General features: G+C 41.7%; 1 protein-coding gene across 1 annotated transcript in view; it reads right to left on the bottom strand.

The window, feature by feature from the left end:
* The window catches only part of LOC126268049 (putative GPI-anchor transamidase), a 52,317-nt gene extending 31,817 nt beyond the window's left edge, over nucleotides 1–20,500 (bottom strand). The window contains exons 1-3 of the mRNA XM_049973476.1: nucleotides 20,317–20,500; nucleotides 10,842–10,975; nucleotides 2,016–2,151 (exon numbers count right to left, since the gene is read on the bottom strand). Of these exons, the coding sequence (XP_049829433.1) occupies nucleotides 2,016–2,151; nucleotides 10,842–10,975; nucleotides 20,317–20,379 (333 nt within the window). The 5' untranslated portion in view covers nucleotides 20,380–20,500. The remainder of the gene's footprint in view (nucleotides 1–2,015; nucleotides 2,152–10,841; nucleotides 10,976–20,316) is intronic.
* Nucleotides 20,501–22,533: the final 2,033 nt, after the last annotated feature.

The following is a 22,533-nucleotide window of genomic DNA, read 5'->3' as shown; positions in this document are numbered from 1 at the left end:
GTGTCTATCAACATACCAAAGCTTTCGTTATATATATATATATATAGGAAGAAACTTCCACATGGGAAAAATATATTAAAACAAAGATTCCAAGACTTACAAAGCGGGAAAGCGCCGGCAGGCAGGCACAATAAAAAAACACACAAACACACACACAAAATTTCGAGCTTTTGCAACCGGCGGTTGCTTCATCAGGAAAGAGGGAAGGAGAAGGAAAGACGAAAGGATGTGGGTTTTAAGGGAGAGGGTAAGGAGTCATTCCAATCCCAGGAGCGGAAAGACTTAGAGAAAAAAGGATAGGTATACTCACACACACACACACACACACACACACACACACACACACACACACACACACACACATATCATATCCATCCATACATATACAGACACAAGCAGACATATTTAAAGGCAAAGAGTTTGGGCAGAGATGTCAGACGAGACGGAAGGGCAGAGGCAAAGATGATGTTGAATGACAGGTGAGGTATGAGTGGCGGCAACTTGAAATTCAAACTCCAGCACTGATCCAACATGTAGTGATATGTGGTTTCAAATCTTGGGAGTGAACATAAAAATGACAAATTATCTTCTCCTTTTCGAGTGAAAGTCTTAAGAAAGATCTACAGCTCAGTACACGATGAGACCATTACAGTATAGAGGATCCGGCATAATTGTGAGCTGGATGAAACCTACAATAGACCAAACATGAGGGGAAGCAAGCAGCTTATATAGGCAGGACACGTCGCTTCGGCGGATAAACACTGATGGCCTTACCTGTGGATTTTATTCCCTGTGGAAAAAGCCCACTAGGAAGACCACAGAAATGATGGAGAGATGGAATCCATAAGACTTGCTGTAGTTTGGCATAGAGGCTCACTGCTAACAAAAGGCACAAAACCAAATCCAGTGGGAGAACCACCTCATATTTGTGCATGTTTCTCCGGGCCCAACTGTGTGAAGTACTGGTAAAGTATCACCTCATTCAATGACTAGAAGAACTAGTGAAAATCACTTTTCCACAGTGAGCTATGACAATATGATGTTACTTCCCTATGAGCATTTTCTTTAATTTGTCAACAGCTACAAATTTCTTGAAGCAAGGTTATGACTATGAAGTGGGAGCTACTCTTTGCTAGATTGTGGTTTGCTAAAAACTTCACACAAGTTACATATTATAAGCTAGTGAATAGCTTGCCTGTTTAATCACAGATGAGGCTATTTTCTTCTTATTTCATGCATCATTCAATGTCAAAACTGTAAATAACTGTACCTTTTCACCGTGTCATCCAGTGGAGAATATTTGTGGTAAATAACACTATAATGTTCAATGTACATAATCAACAATGACTTTTGTATTTCTGTGATTTTTCAGTGCTTTCTTTGACTTTGGGGAATGAAGCACTGTCCACTCAAAGAACTAGGTCTCTTTTTTGGTGTCTCCAGCATACATCCATGTTTCTTCTCAAAGAACTTCCTTAAAAACCTTCAAGTCATTTCTGGCAGTTTAAAACATGTTAGGAGCTATAGAACAAACTTCATTGCCACAAACTGCAACCCCAAGTTAAGCATCTGAATTTTGGAAACTGTTTTCCGTGCAATACCACACTGTGCCTCGAGTTTCCTACGCAGCACCCCATACATACTTAAATTTCCAGAAACTTTCATATATTTTGGTTTTGCGGATCAGAGAACACTCTCAGTCGATTAGCAGCTATCTTGAAACTATCAGTAACAATCACTAACTTTTAGAAAAGAAAGGCTGTATAAAATGATGTGGGGAGAAGAAAGTCACACCTTGTATTATATCTTCATCTATACTCTAAAAGTGACTGGTGAATTGCACGGCAGTGGGCCCCACTGCCCACTGTACAAATGTTATGGTTAGTTCCCATAATATTCAAGTGCTGAGGGTGGAAAGAATGATGTGGAGCAATACAACACATGTGAAAGGAGTTGGTTCATTTGGCTAAGCTTATTAAGTAAAGAGTATATAATTTCCCTGTTTTTAAAATTACCTCATATCCTCTATAGTCAACTTCTACATCATCACCATACACATTTATATTCTGATTTATATTGTTAAAAACTGTTGCAGGCCTAGGGTTTCTTGGGTTGCAGGCCATGTCATCAGCAACCATCAGAATGATTTGGCTGGAAAAAGAAAAAATACACTCATAAGAAATGTTTATTTGTTTCATTTTAAAGTAACTAAAGAAGTCAGTTGTGTCAGGACCACAAAGCAAAAAGGTAACTATGTACATGGTCCAGTTTCATATCATGCATGATCGAAACATTAATCAACAACAACCTTTGATGGCTGATGATTTTACATTCTTGGTCTGCTCACTTCTGTACCCAACTTCTCTTGGCATTTTTAATCTGGATGGTTCTAACATTCATTCAATAGTTGTTTTCATACTATCTGTGTTAGATTATGATGAAGGAACTATTAAAAAGTACTTGAAGCAAGTAATATATTCAATATATCATCTTAATTGTTACACACGTGAGTTCTTAGTGAAGCACTCTATAAACTAAATGAAAAACTTTTTTAGCCTTGTTTTATGAAACAAGGAAAAGAGTGTTTCATTTAATTTGCACTGTACAGTATTCAATGTATGGTTCCCAGATCTGCCGCCAGGTCATACTTTGTGCATCCCACAACATTTCTTCGAGGCAGCTTCTCAACGTCATCAGATGGTGGCTTGTTGTTGCTGCTGGCAAGTAGCAACTGTTCGTAGCCAGCAGCAGCAAATGACCATCATCTGAAGGTGTCAAGTAGTTGCCTCAAAATATTTTGTGGGATACATATAACTTTATCTGGCAACAGAGCTCTGAGCCATATACTGAACATATCTGCTAGGAAGCCTGAAGAGTCACTATATATCTCTTTTCCATTTATGTACTGACACAATTTGAAATCAGTGGTGAACTTCCTGTTCATTAAATAAATTAGCTAATGTTGCAAATATGTAAGGGATTAAAGCAAGTGTACCAGTATAACACATATTGTTTGGCAATTTGTACAATGAAATGCCGTAAATGAGGGGTCCTGTTACTTAGTATGCTGACAGGTTCCTGCTCGTTTTAAATGCAGTTACTTGACTAGAAGAAACATGAAGAAAATTAGTAAATTTACTTTATGAAGAGCAGGCACTTAATAGTAAATATAGTGCAAGGAGTTAATCAACATTTTAAGTAAACAAGATCCAGAATACTGTACTATAAATAACAGCAACACACGTGAAAAACCTTCCTTAAGTTAAGGTGACAATTAACAGAGCCATTGGGAGAGCAATGTTTGCTGTGGAACATGTGCATTTTGTATCCTGCAACTGTTCAGTATATTACAGTAACAATAGACTTGTAGGCCAAGTATTATGTCACTGGATATAAAATCTTAGGTCCAGAAATGACAATCAATTGGATATCTTCACCGACTCCAACATTAAACCACTATTATCAGGTCATCCACATCAATTCATGGCTATAAGCAGGTACTCAGTTATATGCAAATGCAGGAATTCTACTGTAGATGTATTACACTGACAACAACACTCTGAGATGGAGGCAAAGCCCTCTGCAAAAAGTGATGGATGCGAAGCTCCGCAAACTACTGCCTCAGGACTAAGTTGGTACTCTAATGGTAATTAATATGATCTCTTTGTGCAATTAGCTGTGGATGTGTGGGAAAAGCCATTAACATAAAATATTATCACTTTATCTTGTACAAATTGGAACCTGAAGATAGCACAACAGAAGCAGCAAAATACAACCAGTGAGATTTTATTATGATGGAGCAAATGAATAAACCTTGCAATGGTAGTAAAGTAGACCATATAGACAAACATAATGACAGCCATTATCAATGATGGACTGTTCATAATTTCAGTATTCCCAAGTACTTACAAAAAGTTGGACAAGAAGATAAGCTGGATGACAGGAGTGCGACAAAACATTGCTTTTTGAAAATAATAATAGTTAAGTGGCTTGCTTCTTACTTTTCTGAGACACAGTGTAGGACTATGCCATTTTCTACGCTTCTAAAACAAAAAAGTTTCAGCTTTCCACAGAGAACCGATATGTGACAAAACATATAACCACCACTGTTCTGCAGACAGGATAGACTCCAAAAAGACCATCAAATTAAAATTCTCTCTCTAACCATGCACTTAGGTCAGTGGTTGAATAGGACAGTATCAGATTACAAACCCAGAAATTAAGGATTCAACCCTTATCACGTTTTTCATATCTAATATTTATTTTAGTATGTGAAAAGGTTGGTTGGTTTGTGGGATTAAAGGGACCAGACTACTATGGTCATCGGTCCCTTGTTCCATAAAAACTAAAACCACCCGAAGAGAATAAAAAACGAACAACAGGAAAGACAGCAGACGAAACAGGACATGAAATACTCTGACAGAGACCAGACAAAACAAATTAAAACACACAGTGTGACGGTGGTTGGCCGACCGTAGAGAAAAAGAGGAAAAGCCAACCACCAAGAACACTTTAAAAACTCAGTTTAAAATCAGAGGCTAAAAGCCAGAATCAACACTAAAAAACTCAGATTAAAGGATAAAAACCCCCTGCCCGAATAAAACACAAAACCAAGTCCACCATGGCAGAGTCATCTGATAAAAGAGCAGAGAGCGTGTCAGGCATTGCAGAAGTCTGCCTGAGCACGATTAAAAGGGCGCACTCCGACAGAATATGGAGCACCGTAAGGGACGCCCCACAACGACAAAGAGGGGGATCCTCACGACACAGTAAATAACTGTGAGTGAGTCAGGTGTGGCCAATGCGGAGCTGACAAAGAACGACTGAGTCCCTGCGGTTGGCTCGCATGGATGACTGCCACACAGCCATCGTGTCCTTGACGGCACTGAGTTTGTTAGGGGTGATCAGACCGTGCCATTCAGCATCCCAAAACGAGAGAACTTTGCGGCGTAAGACTGCCCGCAAGTCAGCCGCCAGGAGGCCAATCTCCAGAGATGGCGCACTGGTAGCCTCTTTCGCCAGGCGGTCAACAGTTTCATTGCCGGGTATACCAACATGGCCTGGGGTCCAAACAAAGACCACAGACCTGCCGTTATGGCCGAGAGTATGCAGGGACTCCTGGGATAGCCATCACCAGACGAGAACGAGGGAAACACTGGTCGAGAGCTCGTAAACCGCTCAGGGAATCGCTAGAGATAACGAAGGACTCACCTGCGCAGGAGCGGATATACTCTAGGGCACGAAAGACGGCGACCAGCTCAGCAGTGTAAACACTGCAGCCAGCCGGCAACGAACGTTGTTCAGAATGGTCCCCTAGAGTTAGTGCATAACTGACTAGACCAGCAACCATCGAACCGTCGGTGTAGACAACGCCAGAGCCTTGATATGTGGCCAGGATGGAAAAAAAGCGGCGTCGGAAGGCCTCCGGAGGGACTGAGTCCTTTGGGCCATGTGCCAAGTCGAGCCGAAGGCAAGGGCGAGGCACACACCATGGGGGTGTACGCAGAGGGTCCCGGAAAGGAAGTGGAACAGGGAAATACCCAAGCCAGGAAAGAAGCTGTTTGACACGTACGGAGATCGGACAACCCAACCGGGGCCGACGTTCTGGCAGATGAATGACTGACTGCGGGAAGAGGACACGATAATTTGGATGCCCGGGCAAGCTAAAAACATGGGCAGCATAAGCAGCCAGTAATTGTTGGCATCGGAACCGCAGTGGAGGGACACCTGCCTCCACAAGTATGCTGTCCACAGGGCTGGTTCGGAAGGCACCAGTGGCAAGGCGTATCCTGCTGTGGAGGATTGGGTCCAGCACCTGCAATGCAGATGGGGATGCTGAGCCATAAGCCAGACTCCCGTAGTCCAGACGGGACTGGATTAACGCCTGGTAAAGCCGTAGGAGAGTAGATCGGTCAGCGCGCCACGTGGTGTGGCTCAGGCATCGCATAGCATTTAGATGCCGCCAACACGCCTGTTTAAGCTGCCGAATATGAGGCAGCCAAGTCAACCGGGCATCAAAAACCATCCCCAAAAACCTATGTGACTCCACCACTTTAAGAAGCTCGCCGTCAAGATAAAGCCGCGGCTCCGGGTGAACAGTGCGTCGCCAGCAGAAATGCATAACGCAGGTCTTGGCTGCGGAAAACTGAAAACCATGCGCTACAGCCCAAGACTGCGCCTTGCGGATTGCGCCCTGTAGCCGTGTAGCCGACGTTCAGCAGCTGCAATGTCAATAGAGCTGTAGTAAAGGCAGAAGTCGACAGCATACAGGGAAGCGGAGACAGTATTTCCCACAGCCGCAGCGAGCCCGTTAATAGCTATTAAAAACAGACACACACTGAGAACAGAACCCTGTGGCACACCGTTCTCCTGGACTTGGGAGGAACTATATGAGGCCGCGACGTGCACGCGGAAGGTACGATACGACAGAAAATTGCGGATATAGATTGGCAGAGGGCCCCGAAGACCCCTTCCATGAAGCGTAGAAAGGATGTGATGACGCCATGTCGTATCATACGACTTCTGCATGTCGAAAAAGACAGCAACCAGATGCTGACGGCGGGCAAAGGCAGTACGGATAGCCGACTCCAGGCTCACCAGATTGTCGGCGGGCGGAGCAGCCTTTACGGACCCACCCTGAGACGGAGCCAAAAGGCCTCGAGACTACAGTACCCAATTCAAGCGCCGGCTCACCATCTGTTCAAGCAACTTGCAAAGAACGTTGGTGAGGCTAATGGGATGGTAGCTGTCCACCTCCAAAGGGTTCTTCCCTGGTTTCAGAATGGGGACAACAAGACTTTCGCACCATTGCGACGGAAACTCACCCTCGACCCAAATGTGGTTGTAAAGATCGAGGAGGCGTCGCTGGCAGTCCACTGAAAGGTGTTTCAGCATCTGAGAGTGGATGCTATCTGGCCCAGGAGCGGTATCAGGACAAGCAGCGAGGACACTTCGAAATTCCCACTCACTGAATGGAACATTGTACAATTCAGGATGGTGAGTGCGAAAATAAAGACTCCGACGTTCTATCCGCTCCTTAATGGAGCAGAAGCCCAAGGGGTAGTTGGCAGAAGTGGAAGTCAGAGCAAAGTGCTCTGCCAAGCAGTTTGCAATGATGTCGGAGTCAGTACAAACTGCTCCATTCAGTGAGAGCGCAGGGACACTGACAGGGGTCCGGTAGCCATAGAGGCGGCGAATCTTGGCCCAGACCTGCGATGGAGCGACATGGAGGCCAATGGTGGACACATACCGCTCCCAGCACTCCTGCTTGCGTTGGCGGATAATGCAGCGGGCTCGCGCACGCAGCCGTTTGAAGGCGATAAGGTGGTCGATTGAGGGATGTCGCTTGTGACGCTGGAGCGCCTGCCGGCGAGCTTTAATCGCTTCAGCGATCTCAGGCGACCACCAAGGCACAGTCCGCCGCCAAAGGGACCCAGAAGAACGGGGAATGGCAGATTCGGCGGCAGTAATGATGCCGGTGGTGACCGATTGAACCACTGCATCAATGGCGTCGTTAGAAAGAGGCTCAATAGCGGCAGTGGAGGAGAACAAGTCCCAGTCAGCCTGATTCAAAGCCCATCTGCTAGGGCGCCCAGAAGACTGACGCTGTGGCAGTGACAAAGATTGGAAAGTGGTCACTACCACACAGGTTGTCATGCACTCTCCATTGGACAGACGGCAAGAGGCTAGGGCTACGGATGGAAAGGTCAATGGCGGAGTATGTGGCATGCGCCACACTGAAGTGTGTGAAGGCACCATCATTTAAGATCGAGAGATCGAGCTGCGCCAATAAATGCTCAACGATGGCGCCTCGACCTGTTGCCACTGACCCACCCCACAGATGGTTATGGGCGTTAAAGTCGCCCAGTAACAGGAAAGGTGGAGGCAATTGAGCTATCAGAGCAGCCAGGACATGCTGCGCGACATCACCATCCGGTAGAAGGTAAAGACTGCAGACAGTAACAGCCTGTGGCGTCCACACCCGAACAGCGACAGCCTCTAAAGGTGTGTGGAGAGGTACAGACTCGCTGTGAAGAGAGTTCAGGACATAGATGCAGACGCCACCAGACACCCTTTCATAAGCTGCCCGGTTCTTATAATAACCCCGATAGCCACGGAGGGCGGGGGTTCGCATTGCCGGAAACCAAGTTTCCTGCAGAGCAATGCAGAGGAAAGGGTGAAGGCTGGTAAGTTGGCGGAGCTCAGCTAGATGGTGGAAGAAACCGCTGCAGTTCCACTGGAGGATGGTGTTGTCCATGGCTGAGAAAGGCTTGACGGGACTGGGAAGGGAGATTACGCCGCTGGGTCACCTGCTGCCTCCGATTTAGCACCTGTGATAGTGCTTTCCATGGTGTCCGATGGACCGGCGAGATCGAGGTCCTCAGCGGACGCCAGAATCTCCACCGCATCCTCAGACGCAGAGCTGGAAGGTTGCGGTGGGATGGCTGCCACCGCGAGTTCCTTGGGCTGAGAGCTCTTCTTGGGTTTCTCACGCCATTCCTTGGGTCGCACCGGCTGGGAGGGCTTCACCTATTCAGTCTCCGGGACGGAGGAGGATCGTGAAGGCCTACGACCAGCTGATTGCGGTCACTTACGCCATTGTCGGTCATCAGGCTTCTCGCTGGCGGAAACCTGGGAAGGGAGGGACCCAAGGGACCCCTTGCGAGCGTAAGAAGCTGAGGAAGTTGGACACTTCTCCGGCTTAGAAGTGGGGACGGACGTCCCCGATGGGTGGGATAGTGTTGCTCCTGAGGTAGGTGGCGCAGGAGCAACCCGGTAGGTAAAGCCCCCCACTGGCGAGGGGGCAGGAGGAGTTTTACTACTCATCAATCCGGCCACAATTGGAGAAACAGACGGGGCTAGCACAGGTGTTGTAGCAGCGGCGTAGGAAGATGTCATTCTCACAGGATGGAGTCGGTTGCATTTCCTCTTGGCCTCAGTATAGGTTAGTCGGTCCAGGGTCTTGTATTCCATGATTTTACGCTCTTTCTGGAAAATTCGGCAGTCTGGCGAGCAAGGTGAATGGTGCTCCCCGCAGTTGACACAGATGGGAGGCGGGGCACATGGAGTATTGGGATGTGATGGGCGTCCGCAATCTCGATATGTGAGGCTGGAAGTGCAGCGAGAAAACATATGGCCGAACTTCCAGCACTTAAAGCACCGCATTGGGGGAGGGATATAGGGCTTAACGTCACATCGGTAGACCATCACCTTGACTTTTTCCGGTAATGTATCCCCTTCGAAGGCCAAGATGAAGGCACCGATAGCAATCTGATTTTCCTTCGGACCCCGATGAATGCGCCGGACGAAATGTACACCTCGGCGCTCTAAATTGGCGCGCAGCTCTTCATCAGACTGCAAAAGAAGATCCCTATGGTAAATAACTCGCTGGACCATATTTAAACTCTTATGGGGTGTGATCGTAACTTCAACATCCCCCAACATGTCAGAAGCGAGTAACCGTCGTGACTGGGCAGAGGATGCCGTTTGTATCAGGACTGACCCAGAGCGCATTTTTGACAAGCCCTCCACCTCCCCAAACTTGTCCTCTAAATGCTCGACGAATAACTGAGGCTTTGTGGGGAGAAAAGACTCCCCATCAACCCTCATACAAACTAAGAAGCGGGGCGAATAACTGCTACTGCCATCCTGAGACTTACGTTCCTCCCACGGTGTGGCCAGGGAGGGGAACGTTTTCGGATCGTACTTTTGAGCGTTAAACTGTGCCCGAGAACGCTTAGAGATTGCTGGCGGCTGGCCACCAGCGAGAGACGATGTACCACGCTTCATTGCGGGTCATCCGCCCTGATGCCACCTACTCCGACCAAGGGCCCTCCCCACGGGCGCCACCCAGCCACGGCAAGAGCCACCTGGCAGGATGGTCGTTGCCGGGAGTCCCGATACCCCAGGAGGATAGGCATCTACTCCTTGGCATACGTGTGGAGTTAACGGCGCAGGCATCAATAGAGCGATCCCTGTGTTGTCAGGGGGCTACTACCAACAGGGTACGTGGCGGCCCCACCACAACGGACTGCCTACTGTGCTGGATGTTAGGTAACATGTGGTCCATGGTCACCGTCGGTGCAGAAAGAGGCACTGCACAGTGCAAGGTGTTATCTGCATGCAGAAAAAGAGTCATGCCCAAGAGATGGAGAGCGGACAGGACTGCAGTTCAATGGTGTATAAGCTGGCGAAAGGTCTGATCGCGAGATGGACACAATGCACAAAGTAAGGCGCCCTTCCCCAATCGGCTCGCTCTTTGGAAAATTTTGAGAGATGGAGGTCAAACCCAACAGGGGACCATCATATAAGGCCGAAAAGTTTGAGACTCCTTTTAGTCGCCTCTTACGACAGGCAGGAATACCGCGGGCCTATTCTAACCCCCGAACCCGCAGGGGGATAGTATGTGAAAAATGAGAAGTTGCACCATGGTTTGGAGTCTAGTTGTATGTCCGTCTATATCAGCTGGCAAGCAAATACAAAAACTGGCAGAAGGTAGTAACATATCACCTCCAATATGACTACACCTAGTAAAGAACTATGATGTCAAAAACAACTCTAATTGTATTAGTCTTTATTTACTTGTTAAAAAATGGAAAGTACCACACCTGGTTAGATGAAAAGTATAAAAATATGTTAATTTAACAGCTTGGTCAGGATGAATAGAAATGAACCTTTAGTCCTTCTTTGTAACAGATAGGCTAAAAAATGTGGCAACAGCAGCAGGGCAAAGACTACATAGTACATAACTACACACTTCTATAATTTTTAATCCACACGCTAAACACAGCTGCTCATTTAATGTTATTTTAAAACAGAATTTTGTTTTTTAAGAAACATACCTATCAGGAATTCCAAGTCTCTTCACACTTCGATAAATAGAAAGAACATTGGCAACATGTCTGTAATTGAACCAGAATCTTGAAGTATCAACCAACACGGCCCAATTATTCGTGTGGCCAGAGCTCGCAAAATTCTGTGGAAAATGAAAAATATTTACTATAAGTTAATCTGAGATAACTTTGTAAGTACCATAACACTACAAGAAAACAAAATATACTCAGAAACTCTCTCTTTTAAAACATCAGAGGAAAGAGCGAGTCATTTATATAACTTTGGTTAAGGGAATCATTAAAAATATTATACATTCAAAAATACCTGTACTCATATATCTAACTGTAATGCAACAGACTGAGATTAACATAGTGTAGAACACGATATGCCCCTTTAATAAACATCATGATACACTATAATTGTGTTTCATAAACACATATTTATGTTAAGTATTAACTCTTCATAATAAATGTATAACATCAGAAACAATCTACAAAATAAGTTTTAAAAGACACTCTACGGTGATGGAACTATGTGATCAACGTATAAAGAGTTTTTACATTATTAATATTCAGTACAATTTAAATCACTGTCTTTTGAATGATATTATTGAGCTGTAGCTTTAGAGTTACTGTACCATTATTGTATGGAATTAGAATATCTATGTGTTTTTACTTGGAGTGAGTGAGTGGTAAACTGTGCCTTGCACTGGTGAAGTGCATATGTTGGATACCTTGCATATGAAATGAAGTGAGACACGTGAATAACCTATTTGCATTAAGTTTGATTTTGTACATCTCTAAAATGATGCCACATATTAATTGTCAGAGACACTGTAATTTTATAATGTGCCTCAAAAATGAAGTAGTCTGAGAAGATTGCATTTTTATGTTTCATGAAATACACTCCTTCAAATTCCTGTACATTTAGAAATATCTGATACTTGTGCCTGGATGAAACCAAGTTGTGATAAGATTAATACAACAGGAGTGCAGAGCAAGTACAGTCACTCATTGTCTGGATGAAATATTTAACAGAGAAAAAAAAAAAAAAAAAAAAAAAAAAAAAAAAAAAAAAAAAAAAAAAAAAAATTGTACATTAAATCAGCTTTCAAAATTGCATTCCTCTTCAGAGCAAATATAATTGCCTTTGTATAGGTTTATGAGCCCTCATACATAGTATTTCCTCATCAGTTGACTGTGCCCTTTTCCTCTCAAAAGAATTGTCTCCCTTTATATCAATGCCAGCCCCTGTTACAACTTAATTGGAAAAATTCATACATATGCAATCCAGTCTCTGATAGGCACTTAATAAATACTGATTGGACTTGGAATACTAATCATTAATTCACATCCAGTTGACAGACCATTACCAAAATGCACAATGAAGTATCCACTTTGTCGGAATTCCAGAGAGAAGTCAAATTATCATCAATAATTAGCCATCAAGCATAGTTGAGCAGAATCTGTGAGGCAATTTGAACTGCTAGCCTGGGGCAGTGTAGGCTGTTTATCTCCTGCCCTGAAAGGCATGGCCGTTGACAGATGACTGAGATAGACTACCCTTAATATTTCCTGGTGATGCCTTCTGTGGAACAACAGCAGCTCACTGCTTTTGAATCTGTGGCCAACTGATAATTAAATACTTTGCCAATTGTGATACAAGGGAAAACTGTGTTCCTATCCACCATGTTACACTGCCCAACAGTTTCAGGCATTATGATGTCACGTTATTAATGCAATGCACCCTCAATGTGCATAGGAATCACCTTCACAGTTACGAATGTCAAACTTTTTTGGTTGATTGCTTAACATCAGCCCAAACATTCTGAGTTTTAAAGTGACAGAGAGTGACAAGTGTAGAATGGGAATATAAGAATTACATTTTACTGCAGAATTCAATCCAATATCTACTGTCAGTCTGAAGACTCACTGGCAAATAAAACAATCTTCATTAACAACTTACTTGTCAACTATATGTACAGTGTGTTAACAATTAGTTACTTAAAATGGACTATACTAGCAATCTCAACATTCCCAGTGGTTACGACCTTTATTTACCGACAAACACTAGTTCACCAACCTCTTAGCTAGATAGTTTGGATTGACATACTATGACTTGTCATTTTATAATCATTCCAGACTAAGTTAATGTCTCCAGTCAATTCTGAGTTGCTATGAATAACAGGTTGTTTGTAACTGGAAATACCCATGGACAAACTGACTTTGGTATTCTTCAAACATCACTACCTGCTGTCTGAAAGTGAGTTCACATATATGGACTTATACTTTGAGATGTTCCAATAAGGCTTGTTATTTAACACTGTGACCGCATAGCTTTCATGCTAGCAATGATTTGTCAGGTCACACACTTTGCTAAACCATGCCACTGGGGCATTGCATCAATGGAAATTCAAATTACTGTAACTACGGGCAAATTTACCCAGATACTGGTAACTACAAAAAATGAATGGTCTACAACTTAATATGACATGTAGTGATAACACACAATGTGAACTAAAAAAAAGGCAAGGACCAATTATCTCCTGTAAGGATTCTGAAATGAACAAATTGACAGTACACTGAATGCTTTTATTTCGAGTCATTTATAAAAGAATTCATGCAAAATACCTATTTTTGTTGTGGATATAATAAAGTATGGAGTTTAAGAAGAGAATCCACATTAATAAACGAATTTGTTTCTTAATTAATTGTTAATACTATTATCCAACCCACTACCACCGATTCCTACTGAATGAGCTTCTAACAGAACTATTTTAAAACTAGAAAATAAGTCCAGAAGCTTCAGTTACTTGAGCAACAAAATGGGCACATCAATCCTATAGATATTTATGCTAATTCAAAAAATAAGACCAAACGACTAATGCAAAGCCTTGAAACTTCTACAGTTTTACATCACCTACTAAACTTGTCTCCTGAGATAATCGAAAACTATACAGTAAACATCAGTTCACTTGTACATAAGTTCCCCAATTAAACTGTAATCATCACTGGAGACTTTAATCGTCCAACAATTACCTGGGAAAATTACAGTTTTGTTAGTGGTGGGTGTGATGAGATATTCCATGAAACATTACTAAATACCTTCTCTGAAAACTAAATCAGATACATAGAAACCCCACTCATGATGGAAATATATTGGATCTAATGGCAACAAATAGATCTGACCTCTTTGAGGATGTCCTCATTGAAAGTGGTCAGCGACCATGATGTGGTTGTGGCAACAATGATAACCAAAGTACAAAAAACAACTAAAACAAGAAGAAAAATATATATATTTTCAGTAAACTGGATAAAAAATCAATAGCGTCACATCTCAATGAGGAACTTGCAACTTTCAGCACAGGGCAGAAGCATGTAGAGGAACTGTGGCTCAAGCTAAAAAGAATAGTTGACCGTGCACTGGATAGCTATGTACCCAGTTGAACAGTTCATAATAGAAGGGAACCTCTATGGTTAGAGGTCTGTGCTGATGCGGATATCCGCGGATATATCTGCGGTACTTGTTACTTGCTGAATAAAATCGCGACCGGCGCGGATATACGGGGGTCATCTGCAGATAATGAGCAAGGCATCTGACCAGGACGTATGTTGCAATGTTAGTTGAAAACTTCAAAGTCTGTTGACATTCTTGGAATCTTGCAGGGCCCGGGTAGGGCGGTTGTCTGTTGTCCTCAGCCCCTTGCTATCATCGACGTAGCTGTACCCAAGAGACCTGCGCCTAATCCGTTTCCGCGACCGTGTCTTTTGTGTGACTTGTGAAGAGCTCTCTGGGTGGCAAACCTACCCACTGTCTACCAGACAGGTGCCCGTTGCAATTTTCCACTGCCTTCAGTTAGTGCTTTGTAGTGAGCGAGTGACAACGTGCATCGTAACAAATATCAGTGAGAGTTCTCTCTTCAAATGAACACCTTATTGATGGATACAATTTCGTGTAAGGTGAAGAAAGGTGATTTTACATTAGTGAAGGAAAACAAATTGAAATCGCCACTTTGGAAAAAAAATCGCATACGTACTTGATGGCAACGAAAAGATAATAGATATAGTGGCTTGTTATGCATGTAAAAAAGTATATTCCTACACTGGACACAAATGTGGAACTTCAAATTTGCTAAAACATTCGTGTGCCGATCGACAAAGTAGCATAATTACTTATTTAAATACAAAGAGAGATGTGAAAGTTCCTGAAGTTCCGCCAAATTTGAAGACAGCCGCGACAGAAAAACTTATCAATCTTGTCAGCAAAGACATTTTACCATTTGAAGTTGTGTGTGGATCTGGGTTTCTCGAGACGGAACAGTTTCTTATTGATGTGGGGGCCAAGTACGGTGCAGTGAGTGCTAAGGAACTGCTACTTCATCCAACCACTCCTAATTTCTATAACCACTGATTTTGTTGTCACTCTTCAGAAGACGAGCTATTTCTCCCAGACAACGTCAATTATTGCTGGCAGTTTAACTTTTTCACAGGTGCACCAGCGTTTTACAGTGTAGGCCTAATACTGTAAATATTTTCACCTGGAAATGACGAGGACTGAACGCATAAGCTATAATATAATCATCAGCTGACGTGAATGGCTTCAAAATTTGACACATCCAAGCAGTGAGTACAAAAAACTGTCGGTAAATGATGCAATGTGCTAGTAAGAGTTTATAACCACCGTCATTTTCAGCTGCCTTGGCACAAGAGCAGCCAAATATAATTGTTTCTATACACGTATTTTCATCATTTAATACTATTATATTGAATTTAATTTTTTTAAATAGCGTTTCCAATCTGACAAGATCCGAGCCGCTACTGTGTGTGTTCCGGAGCGCCAATGCTTTTCTGTTTGGAATGGTCTGCTTTAGAGAAGTTATAGAGCATTTCCTGTGATTTAAGAAGTCAAAAGTAGTTAAGTTGTCGCAGAAATGGCACCATAACAATAACTATGTCATTACATACCATAATTCTAAGTACTGCTGTCTATTACTATTAATTACTCATTCAAAACTTAAATATATTCGGATGCGGATAACGAAATTGCGGATGCGGATTGCACTTTTCTTATCCGCGCAGACCTTTATCTATGGTAAACAAGTCACTGTGAAGAAACTTCTGAGGAAACGGAGATTACTGCATAATTGCAGTAAAACAAAGCATAGGACTATGGATAGAGAGACGCTGAATTAAACGTGTTTGGCTGTCAAGAGAGCAATGCGTGATGCCTTCAATGACTACTGTAGCAGAATATTGTCAATCAATCTTTCACAGAACCCAAAGAAATTTTGGTCGTATGTAAAAGCTGTTACTGGTACCAAAGCTGCCTAGCAAATGAGAATGAGACTGGAACTGAAGCCGAGTGTAGATGAGAACATGCTGCAATGCTTAACCTCATTTTCAAATGTTCCTTTACACAGGAAAATGCAGGACAACTGCCTCAATTTAATCCTCCACTGGAAAGATGGATAAAGTAAGTATTAGTGTGAGTGGTGTTGAGAAACATGAATCATTCCATGTCAATTCAACGTACCTCTCAACCTGACCATCTCAGATTTCTTTCAAATTTGGTGCATCAGTGATCTAGATAAGAGATGGAAAATACCAATTTGTAGATGTGTATTACAACTGTGTAGAAAGTTACAGGTCTGGAAAGTTTGGAATGTGTGCTAAATTTTCATGCGTACGCCACAACATAAATGACTTAGCCTAATTCTGGTTTTAATTCAGTTACAGCAATGAAAATGGTACCTTTACATCGATACGCTACATGGCAGGTTTCTGAGTATTTTCATACTAAAGCTGATTGACCTCAACCTTTGACCTTGAATATCTCAAAACACCCCACCTTCAATTTTTTTGGAAAAAAAATATATTTGATTGCTTCAGTATTTTACTATAAATGTGGTAAATATCAAGATGGCACACCAAAGGCAACATGCACAAAAAATTATTTTGTCAACTTACGTACACCATCGACATGCAGTAAGCAGCTATGTATCCAGTTTTTTGTATAACACCACCCAATAGCAGTTACTTTTATTCCGGCCAGTTTGTTAATATTTCTAGCTGTGAACAGCCAATGAGAGACACTTTTATTTCAACCAATCAACATTAGCCTGTTTTAGTGAACAGCCAATCAGAGAGACTCTTATTTCAAGTAGTCACCATTAGTCCACTGATCTCTATATATTATGCAAATTTTGTTTCATATGTTTTATGGCTGTTGCTTGTTTAACAAAGTGCAGTGTAAATGTGTCATAAAGTAATATTTCATATAAACTGGATTTCAAGTCAAAATTGTATTGTTGCAATCCATTTAGGGAAGAAGGTCATGCACGAGTGCAGAAGAATTTAAGAAATGTTAAGGAGTGGATGATAAACAAATATCCTAATGTATTGTTAGGTGGAAAAATTTTCAGTAAATGTAGAAAAAAAATTGCAAAACCCAACAATCACTGCAGATGTGCCAGGTACTTCCAGAGAAGATTTAAGTGAAGATGAAGTAGCATCAGATCTGGCACTCGATGCTTTAAATAGTAGCCTTCCAAATTTGGGTGAATCTCCTGTGATGAAAAAAGGGGCTTCAGAGTGAGAAAAAGTACCCAAAGAAAAAATAGCCTCTATGTTAGAGCACACTTATGTGGCACAACTAGAAAAAGAAGAGTGAAAATGGAGAAAGTGAAATAATCACCCAGCTGAAAGACAAGTTTCACAATTCAGACTGTATGTGCAACAAAACACAAATTCTAACTGTACTTCCAAACAGTTGGAATATAAGAAAAACTACAAAAGACCTTTCTGCTTCAGATTACATGGAATGGTGAGCAAAACAGTTAGTAGCAGAACATGGTATATTAGTGACACAAATCCCAAGCTAGGTAAGACATTATGTGAGAAAACTGTTCAGTGTGGATAGGATTCTCCAAATTTTGGGAGTTGTGGCCAAAGTACTGTGTTTCTGCCAATGCCAGTGGAACTCATGCTGTTTGTATGTGTGTCTTGCACCAGAATTCCAAGTTAATGATTGAAGGATGTAAACTTAAAGCACTAACAAAGAGTGAAGAATACACATTACCATCGTACAAGCACTGTGAAGCATTTGTTACATGTAATCCTGCACTACCAGCATGTTTCTTAGATGCATGTCCCTATTGTCCAGGCGCGACAAAACTAACTGATTATCTGTATGGTCACCAAGCGAGGTAGCACAGTGGTTAGCACACTGGACTTGAATTCGGGAGGATGACGGTTCAATCCCACATCCGGTCACCAGATTTAGGTTTTCCATGATTTCCCTAAATCGCTCCAGACAAATGCTGGGATGGTTCCTTTGCAAGGGCATGGCCAACTTCCTTCCCCATCCTTCCCAATCCAATTATCTGTATGGTCTGTTTGGTAAGAACTGCATTGTCAAAATTGCATATAAGTGTTGGTTAACTAAAAGCTGGGTAGTTCTAGAGGCTATGACCAAGTCAACAGATGATTTAATTGGAGTGTTTGCATCGAGTTTACAACAGCTCCTAGCAAACTCATTTATCTCCCAGCAGTAGTCACATGTAAAATCACTAAAGGACATCTCAAAATAAATGAGTTTCTTGTTCTTTGTGACTTTGCAGAAAATTACTGCTTCACCATTCAGGATGAGGTACAAGGATTCCACTGGAATAATTCACAGGCTACAATTCACCAATTTGCAGCTTACTAAAGATACTCTAATACTAATGAAATACGACATGTACCATTCTTGGAAATATCTGACTGCCTTCAGCATGATACAGGGTGTGTGTATTCTTTCCAGACAAATTTCATCGATTTCTTAAAATGTCAGTTTTCAAATCCAAAGCACATGTATTACTTTTTGGATGGATGTGCTGCCCAATACAAAAACAGAAAGAACTTTATACAATGACGATTCCAGGTACCTATAAGCTTCATTGTGTAATACCTGTTAACAAAGGTTCAGTAAAGACAGACACATATTCTACTTCTTTAGTGAGTAGAGAAGAGTCAATTTCTGCTATGGTGAATGAAATGCACATCATCACAAGAGTGGATCCTGTGACACTAAGTGGAAGGGCATACAATTTCCTGCATCAGATCTGGCGAACATTAACAATTTAGTTGGAGAATTGTGAGGAGAGATCTAATAACGTTTCTTTGCGTTTTCGTTACAATTGTCATGTAAATAATGTAAGCAATTCATAATACCACTATAACAATGTAAACCATATTTTTGTAGAATATTACTTACAGATTGTACTTTTATCATAATTTGTGTTTCATATATGTGTGTTACCTTCCTCATTTTGGTAGTGTACTGATTTTTTGTGCTTGATGCCTCCGGTGTGCCATCTTGATATTTACCATATTTACAGTAACATACTGGAGCAATTAAATACATTTTTTTTTCAAAAAAAATTGAAGATGGGGTGTTTTGACATATTCATGGTCAATGACCTTTAGTATGAAAATTCTCAGAAAATTGCCATGTCTCATATCAATGTAAAGGTCTTTTCATTAACTTTCCAATGGTATCATTTTCATTGCTGTAACTGAACTAGAACCAGAATTACAGTCATTTATGTTATGACGGATGCATGTAATATTCGCACTAATTTGAAACTTTACAGACTTGTAACTTTCTTCTCAGTTGTAACATAAACCCGCAAATGGCTATTTTTCCATCTCTTATATGGGTTATTGAATGCACCAAATCTGAAAGAAATCTAAGATGGTTGGGCTGAAAATGTTACCTTACTGCGTTGAATTGACATGGCATGATCCACATTTGAAATCATTAAAACTGAACAAAGCTCCAAGCCCTGGTGGAAAACCTGTCAGATTCTATATTGAATTTGTGGCTGAGTTAGCCCCACTTATAACTATAATCTCTCATAGATCCTTTGAAGAACATAAATAAATGTGCACACTTCTTGGAGAAAACACGTCACATCCTTCTAAAAGAAGGGTAGTAGAAGTGATCCACAAGACTACCACCCAATATCCTTGACATCAATTTGTTGTGGACTCTTAGAACATATTCTGAGCTCACACTTAATTATGTGTCTTGAACAGAGTGACCTACTCAGTGTCACCCAACGTGGATTTCGAAAACATCAATCACATGAAACCCAACTCGCACTTTCCTCACGACATAGTGAAAGCTTTGGGTCAAGAGAACGTGTTAGATGCAGTATTTTCTGATTTCAGAAAAGCATTTGACTCAGCACAGCACCTGTGATTGTGTGTGTTTAGTTTTTAGCCTAAAGAGGGTGAAAATGCATTTCATAAGCTTAGACAATTCGAGTTTTCAGTCATATTCTCTAGAAAACGGATAATCTATGTCTATCAGTCTTGAGTTTTCAAGAGTTTCTACGGGAATGTGATACCACGTAATAACAACCGAAAGACTTTCAAGGTTCTTCGATTTTGCTTGCCAATCTCAAACTACAGGCCACAGGTCATACGTTTCATTACTTACAGCGTGCGATTCAGCGATAAAAACATGCATACACGCAAAAAATACAACTGCTGCCTTCCACATTTCCAGTCTTGTTTCTTCTTACTGAACAAAACATTAGACTGTAAACAATATATTATATTAGACTGTACTGTAAACACAATCAAAGATGGTATATAATATGTCAGGTTCTGTCTTGTTGTATTACCAACTCTAACAGGAATTTACAAATTCTTTTTTAAAACTTATTCAATCTGTCGTATTATTTCACTACCTGTGCAAGTTAATAATGCGGATTATTATAGCTACTTTAATTCTTGGAGCAGTATTACTTTGTGAGTAATGGAAAGTGTGTCCCTCCGACAACGCATCGCAACCAGAGTTTGTAAATGATGCATTGTTGTATAAATCCTTGACGAGCGCGAAATACAATCTTCTTCTTGAGAGAGGAAAGATAATAGTTTCTGGAGTCATCCCGCGCATGCTTGCAGCCGATTTTAGGCGAGTGCGGAATTTAACCAGATACTCCATCGTTTTTATTTTATTTAGTGGCCTTCTTTTCCTGGATGTGGCATAATTACTTATGGAAAACCAACCAAGAATACATGACGCTACCGTTGTAACGTTAAATGCTCACGAACTAGTCCTAGATTGAACTATCTTCCGTTGAAACGCCACGAATGTAGGAAACATTGAAATGTTAGGATATAAGATGACGGAGTATAGGCTGTTTTTTCCAAGGAGAGGTTTTCCGTACCCAATGGTACAACAGTGAGATGATTCCATGTCGACCGCGAGAAAAAAATATTATTTTTGCCTTGTTTACCTTACCAGTAATAGTTTCTTCCACAACAAATAATATCACCTTCGACTTAATTTAGTCTTTGGACTACGCTACAGCTTACTGTGTTACCATTGTTATGTCTTTGCGTAACAGGCGAATTAAATAACTGTTCTGTCATAACAGCAATATAACAACATCAATATGAGACACATGTCGTGATGATACTTTGCCAGCAGCTTCACTGTGTTGAGCACAATTGTAGGGCACGGATCAGTTGAAGCTTTATAAACCCGTTCAGTAGGCCCACTTTGGTAGCAAAGCGGGTACTGCAATACCTATCAAAGGCAGGGATCCGTTATGGCTCAAGACTTGAACTTGTCGCAAGTGTACATCATTATGGAGATCAGTTTTTATTATAATGGTGTCATTCATTTGTGACGACTTTTCACAAATAACGCTGAGTAGTTGCTCAGAGACCAGCAGTTTTTACAACACTTCTGTTTTGTAATCGTTGAACCCCCTAATGCTTTCCATGATTCTGTTTCTTTTGAAATGAATGTAATTTTTTTCTCCCAGGGAATAGCATGTAGAAGAGATTTTGAGTATAACATATATAAACTGATTAAAATACTTTTTCTCTAAAATACTCACTCATTTGTCAATTTCCTGTCACATAGTTTCACTACCTCCCTTCCTTTCATCACACAACACAAATATGACACCATGCATGAACATGAAAGCGCGCGCACGCGCGCACACACACACACACACACACACACACACACACACACACACACACACACACACACACAGAGAGAGAGAGAGAGAGAGAGAGAGAGAGAGAGAGAGAGAGAAAGAGAGAGAGTCACAGAGTCACTTCTATACTCAGCAGATAGGTCTACACTTCACAACTCCTTGAAGTCTCTCAGCCAACAGTTATCTATGCTCTCTCGTTCTTTTGCCTCCAATAGCTATTGAGATTTTTAAAGTCCTTACCATTTTGTCTTTTCCCAATTTGGCTTGGTGATACTGAACTACTAGTAACCACACACGATTCTGTTACTGTGCACTCTGATTCTTTTCAGTTACCACCCTTGGGCATAAGAGTGACATGTTGGTTGTTTCGGGAAAGGAGTTTTGATTTCACTACCTTAGTTTGTGAGTTTGGTACAAACACCATAAAAATGTCTCATCCTCAAAAAGAGCTGAATGCTAGTTGGTTGGGATGCTATAATTGGGAAATAGTCAGTGGGATCAACCTCTAGAAAATAAGGTCGTATTTTAGATTAAATGAAGGAAAAATATCACTATACATTGTATACTTGTCCGTTAATGAAGATTTAGTTAATATGCTGTGTTCTTCATGGTGATTGTTAATATAATTTACAAAAGAGAGGGAAGGGGCTGTACCTGGTCATTGTAGTGACTTCCATGATGCAGTAACCTATTACACA

Source organism: Schistocerca gregaria, chromosome 4 (assembly GCF_023897955.1).
Source record: "Schistocerca gregaria isolate iqSchGreg1 chromosome 4, iqSchGreg1.2, whole genome shotgun sequence".
Lineage (NCBI taxonomy): Eukaryota > Metazoa > Arthropoda > Insecta > Orthoptera > Acrididae > Schistocerca > Schistocerca gregaria.
This window is presented reverse-complemented; position numbering and strand designations above follow the sequence as displayed.